Source organism: Chrysochloris asiatica, unplaced genomic scaffold (genome assembly GCF_000296735.1).
Source record: "Chrysochloris asiatica unplaced genomic scaffold, ChrAsi1.0 scaffold00005, whole genome shotgun sequence".
NCBI lineage: Eukaryota > Metazoa > Chordata > Mammalia > Afrosoricida > Chrysochloridae > Chrysochloris > Chrysochloris asiatica.
In genome coordinates this window covers 7,317,377-7,323,376 of record NW_006408523.1, presented here as the reverse complement: position 1 = coordinate 7,323,376, position 6,000 = coordinate 7,317,377, and the positions used below count along the sequence as shown (strand labels likewise).

At 41.7% G+C, this 6,000-nt stretch overlaps 1 protein-coding gene across 1 annotated transcript in view; it reads right to left on the bottom strand.

The window, feature by feature from the left end:
• MIPEP (mitochondrial intermediate peptidase) overlaps positions 1-6,000 on the bottom strand; it is a 149,051-nt gene that overhangs the window by 111,472 nt on the left and 31,579 nt on the right. Inside the window, exons 8-9 of the mRNA XM_006831954.1 lie at positions 3,948-3,996; positions 1,103-1,163 (exon numbers count right to left, since the gene is read on the bottom strand). Coding sequence (XP_006832017.1) covers positions 1,103-1,163; positions 3,948-3,996 — 110 coding nt within the window. The remainder of the gene's footprint in view (positions 1-1,102; positions 1,164-3,947; positions 3,997-6,000) is intronic.

Sequence of the window (6,000 nt, the reverse complement as noted above, 5' to 3'; positions counted from 1 at the left end):
GACCCTGTATAGGGTTTCCAAGGAGCAGCTGGTGAGCTTGAACCGCCTTCCTTGCAGTTCAAATGGCTTTGCAGTCTGACGCATTAACCCACAGCACCACAACCACACCAGGACTCCAACTAGAGAGATGCAAATCAAAACAACAATGAGATATCATCTCACACCAACAATCACAGCAAAGATCAAAAAAGTAGAGGACAATAAATGCTGGCAGGGATGTGGAGAGACTGGGACTCTCCTGCATTGCTGGTGGGACTACAAAATGGTCCAACCTTTATGGAAAGCAATATGGAGCTTCCTTAGAAGGTTGCAATTCATTGAAGAATCGCAAACCATGGCTTCTACAACCAGCCCCAGCAATCCTGTCACACCCTGGAACCAAATCGGGTCACGAAAACTGGGACCCTGTCGCTTGTCAGGGAACCCAAGCATGTGGTCAGCACTCTGGCCATGAGGACACTGAGTCTGTACTGTAAGATCATGTCATCATATGCACGGGGTATCCACTGTCAGTCCATAGTGGCTACTGTTCCGCTGAGTGGAGCACCATCGTCTAGCCAAGAGAGGAGTGAACCATAGCGTTAAGACAGAGGCTAACAGAAAAACCGCTGCCTCGCCGTACCAAGCCTTCACAGAGCTGCTTCAAACTGAGAAGCCAGGCTTCCTTAGCCTTTGCATTCAAAAATGTTAATATGCATTGTGTTCATCTAGCTTTGAGTCCGAGTGTAGCACTGTAGGATCAGCACTGGGCTGCTAACCGCAAGGTTAACGCTTCAAACCCACCAGCCTCCCCTTGGAAATCTTATACAGAGGTCGCTATGAGTCAGAGTCGACCCGACAGCACATAGTAACAATGATCAATCTTTAGATGTGTGTGTGTGTAACCTGTCAGATACTAACTAGGAATAGGGGGTTTCCAGGCAATGTTAGACTTGGTCACATAGATCAAATGTTTTAGCACCTTTATTCACCAAAACCAAGGCTCGGAAACAACACCAAGTGCACCTGCAAATCGCCGTAGAGTTCTAGAATGAACAGGTGAAGACCTCAACACATAGACAATCTACATAAGGATAAAAAATATTCCAACAAAGTGACTTACAGCATTCTGAGGATTTAGTTTCGTTTTCATCCGTCGCATCATCTCAAAATCTTTTACAGTTCTAGAAAACACATTTAGTATGAATTATTGTAAGAAACTTGCAATTAGTACATTATTAAAGGACTAATTTGCCTATGGTACTTTTCAATATTTACAAATAGAATCAGATATAATTTATAGTGCAAATAAAGCCCAGTATTAATCCAAATTTTCCATGACTGTTAGAGACAGCAATATATATACACTAGTAGGTTACTGAGGTTCTACTTTAAAAAGCATCTTGGCAGATATTTATCTTGGAAGAACTAGGGCTGCAAAAATTAGGAATGTTACCAAAAAAAGGAAAAGCAACAATCAGCAAATTCTAATCCACTCATTTTTGCTGTATCTCCAAAAAAAGAGACCAACAGATTGCATTATATAAGAGAATATTAACACAGAGTATATTTATTTAAGAGTTCCAAGCATAATTTCTTCCCCTAAGGAAAAACTGGTAATACTTAAGTAGGTATTAAATACTTGTGAACTAAGGAGACCTTTAGAATCCTGGTGTGGTGCTATTGGTTAATGCACTGGACAACAAGGTCATTTGAACCGCAAACTCACCAGTCACTCCTCAGAAAACCTGGACAGGGTCGCTATGAGTCAGAACCACATGCTGGCACTTCATAACAAGGATAACTTTAGCATAAACTCCTACATAGAACTATAAACTCACCAAAATATGCTCACTGAGAATATAATCTCTAGCAACAAAACTAGAGACAGAATACAAACAGAACATAGACCAACAAAAGACAGACGAACAAAACGCAAAAGAAAATCTCAAATAACTGCCTAAGTAGTGGTCCTTCATCATAGCAAAGATGCAGTGGTGGTCAGTGGGAGTCTAAGAGAAAACTACGGAATTAATCGGTAAGTATCATACAAATTGCAAGGTAATGGGTTCTAAGGTGGAAATCTAGAATCCCAAAGAGATGTCTGAGTGAGAATGATGTCAGAGAGTGACAGTCAAGTTGTTGGGCTCAGGAGTCTCGGTGGCTTGGCACCTGAGATGTAGTTAGTTACCCACCATGATGAGATCTAACACAACGTCATCACCTCTCTGATGAGGTGGGCTCTGAGCACTCAGCTTCCAGTATAGCTGACACAAGCTGGAAAGCAAGACTTGCTTGTTCTCTGCTGGGTCTGGATCTTGCATCTGGCTTGTCCTCTGACCTCCAGTTCTTTGGATTTGAGCCTGTAGCTGGCTCAAGCGGCTGATCCTGGGGTCATCAGCAGCCTGCCTTTATATCTGCTGGACCTACCTCGCCTGTTTGCCATGTGACCTACCGATCTTAGTTCATGTGACCTGAACTTGGGACTCTCTCACTTCTACAACTGTGAGTCATTTCCATGATAGAAACTTCTCTTTATATATACATATATATAAAGTTTTAAGGAGCTCTTGTAGCGTAGTGGTTACAAATTGGGCTGCTAACCTCAGGGTCAGCAGTTGGAAACTACCAGTTGTTCCGTGGGAGAAAGATGAGGCTTTCTGCTCCCCTGAAGATATACAGCTTCGGAAACCTTGTACAGGGTCACTATGAGTTGGAACCGACTTCATGTCCCATAACAACAACATGTAAGTTTTACTGGTTTTGAGTCTCTAGAAAACCCAGCCTAAGATACGAGCTGTCCAAAAGGCAAGTGAATTTTAGACAGCACAAGAAAAAAAAAAAAAAGAGAGTGAAACCATCGTTCTCTTGGACAAAGCACGGCATGTCTCCTCTACATAAAGGAATCTTACAGGTAAAGGCACTTTGAGCTTGCCCTTCAACAAGACAACAACTCTTGCAGAGTTGGGCAAAGACAAGTAATGTGGGCAAAAGGACAGGGCAGATGAGAGGACAAGAGAGGAACAGAACACAGGGGCCCACAAGAGGAGATTCGAACCCTTCACTTTCAACTAGAAACACTGAGACAGAGCATTCTGGGTTTGGTAAAATACACCCAACACGTCATTTGTCACTGTAACCATTTTCAGAGTACAATATCAGTGGCATTAACTGTATTGACTATGTAGGGAAGCTGTCACCCCAAAAAAGAAACTGTACCCATGAAGGAATAACTCTAGTCTCTCGCCCACTGTGTCCCTTGTTAATCTCTCTAATCTATTTCCTGTGTCTATGAATTTGAGGCCAGAGCATTCTTAAAATACATCAAGTCAAGCATCGACATTAATACACCACATGCTTGAGGAGCGAATACTACTTTATGAATTTGTTCAGAGGGTTGATGGTCCACGTTCAAAGGTATCGGTTCAAAAATATTTTGGAGAGATTTTTAAATTACAGTAATCCCTCTGGGTCCATGGCGGATTGGTTCCAGGACCCCCGGGATACCAAAATCCACGGATGCTCTAGTCTCTTACGTAAAATGTTGCAGTATTTGCACACAACCTATGCACATACTTCAAATCATCTCTAGATTGTTTATAGAGCCCTGGTGGCTCTGTAGGATTAGCACTGGACTGCTAGCTACAAGGTCAGCAGTTCAAACCCACTAACCACTATTTGTGAGAAAGATGAGGCTTTCTGCTCCCATACAGATGAGCAGCGTCGGAAACCCTATACAGGGAGGGTCACTATGAGATGGTTAGGTTTTGGATATTTAGATTACTTATAACATCTAATTAAACGTAAATGTCAGGCAAATACCTTTTGGCTTCTGGCTGAGGTGCTCTTGTTAGTATAGTGGGTTAGCAGTTAGGCTGCTAAAATTCACAAAGCAAGTCTTTTGTTTGTGTTTTCTGTTGCTGTTTTAAATGAATGGCATATACTCTTAAGAAGGGACAAACACTGACCTCTCTGAAAGTTTGTCTGAAAGTTTCTCGAGGAACCGCATGACCGTCTCTAGAAATGAAATGAGAAGAAAATTCACTTACATGAAATAAAAGGAACTCCCTGCCACGGGTATAAGACGGTGGTGGCCTACGCACACGGCCGCGCCGACAGTCGGGTGTTTTTCATGGGAACACAGGTCAGGGGAAGGTACTCAACATACAAGGGCATCTCTTCATCAGAAAAGCTGGTGATCGAACTAGCACAGTCAACAGCTGGTACCCTAAAATGAAAAGAGCTAATGGGGAACTAAAAAAAAAAAAAAAAAAAAAAGAATCTAAAAGTCCTATGTTTCTATGTACTCACATGTGTAATGAAAGAAAGATACAAGTTTCTCAGACATTTCTAATTTTCCTCTAAGTTTTAATGAGCTACGTAGGCTCTGATTTGTTGGTAAATTTAAAAATTAAATTAAAAAAAAAAAATCAATGTTTTCCTAGGTAGATATTTTTATTTTTATATACAGCTGAAGAAGGATCTATTCAAGATTAATGCCAAAATACATCAAAAGTAGAACATTAATAATTAAATTGTATATAAAATAAAAGATATTATTGAGTGTGGGGCTCTATTAGAACCCATCTATATGAAACCAAAACAATGGACATTACTGTACAGCAAAGATGAGAATGTAAGGGGCAGGGCAACTAGAACATTGGAAATGAAACAACCAGAAGTAAGAAAAGAAAATGTTGTCATACTGTGAAAAATGTAACGAGTCGTTGCTGAAAAATTTGTATAAAAATGTCGAACTGGGAACCTAATTTGCTGTGTCAACTTTTACTGAAAACACAATAAAAATTTGTTAAAGAAAAAAAAAAAATCTAAGTCATAGAATTTATTTAAGTATTTAAAATACTTCAATCACACACCGTTATACTTTATAAACCCATAAAGGCAATGACGTAGTGGAAGAAACATTACCTCCAGTGACAGGAAATTTTTCATGGTTACTTTTGAACTTCACTTTTAAGACTATAGAGCTTGCCACAACATTGTTTTTATATTTTCCAGATGATTTTTTTCTGTGGTTCGACGTTCCTTGCCCTGTCTGTAATTGAAGTGACGTGCTTTCTGAGTGAAACACCAGGCTGAGAAAAGCGTGGCGGTTACTCTAAAGCCAGCAGGCCTGGGCTCGTGTCCTGTCAACACGCAGCAAGTCTTGTCTACATCCACTGCCTTTGAGTCGATCTGACTTCCAAGGACCCAACAGTGCAGAGTAGAACTGCTTCATAGCATTTATGGGAGCAGACTGCCTCATCTGTCTCCCGCTAAGGGGCTGGTGGATTTGAACCAAGACCTTGTGGTTAGCAGCCCGACACTTAACTCACTGTACCACTAGGACTGTGTCTTGCCTAAGTTGTTGTTAAGTGCTGTCAAGTGGGTCCGGACTCACAGCAAACCATCAACCTTGCAGTCAGCAGTCGAGTGTTTATCCTCCAGGGTCCCACCAGGACTTCGCATCTTGTCTATGTGGTTGTTGTGTTGCTGTTAAGTGCTGTTGAGTCGGTTTCGACTCATAGCAACTCTGTTTCTGAGGACCAGCTAGCTGGTGGGTTTGAACTGCTGACCTTGTGGTTCACAGTCCAGTACTGATCCTACAGCACCACACCAAAGAGTCCATAGCAAGCCCTGAAACACTTCCTCATGTAACACACTAAATGGCCATCAGGAATTCTGGGAAGAGGGAGGTAGTATTTAGTGAAAAATGAAATCGAATTTCAGGATCTCATACCAGGTGCCATATGGAAGTGTGTTCACGAAACACTGTGGATGTTTGGTTTTGTTTTCCTTTTCCTAATTAACCATTTTCACAACCTTTTACCCATTTAATTCGTTAAGTTCTCTTGTATGAGAAGCATCTACTTCAACTGGTGTACCCAGAGAACTGTCCTAGGACAAAACCACAAGAGAGATGCCAGACTATAAAAGCAGGCCCCTGCTCACCTGGGGGCCCCGTCTCCCACCTGTCTTCTCCCCTCTGCTGCGTCCTCACCAGTCCTCCACTGTCCAGCT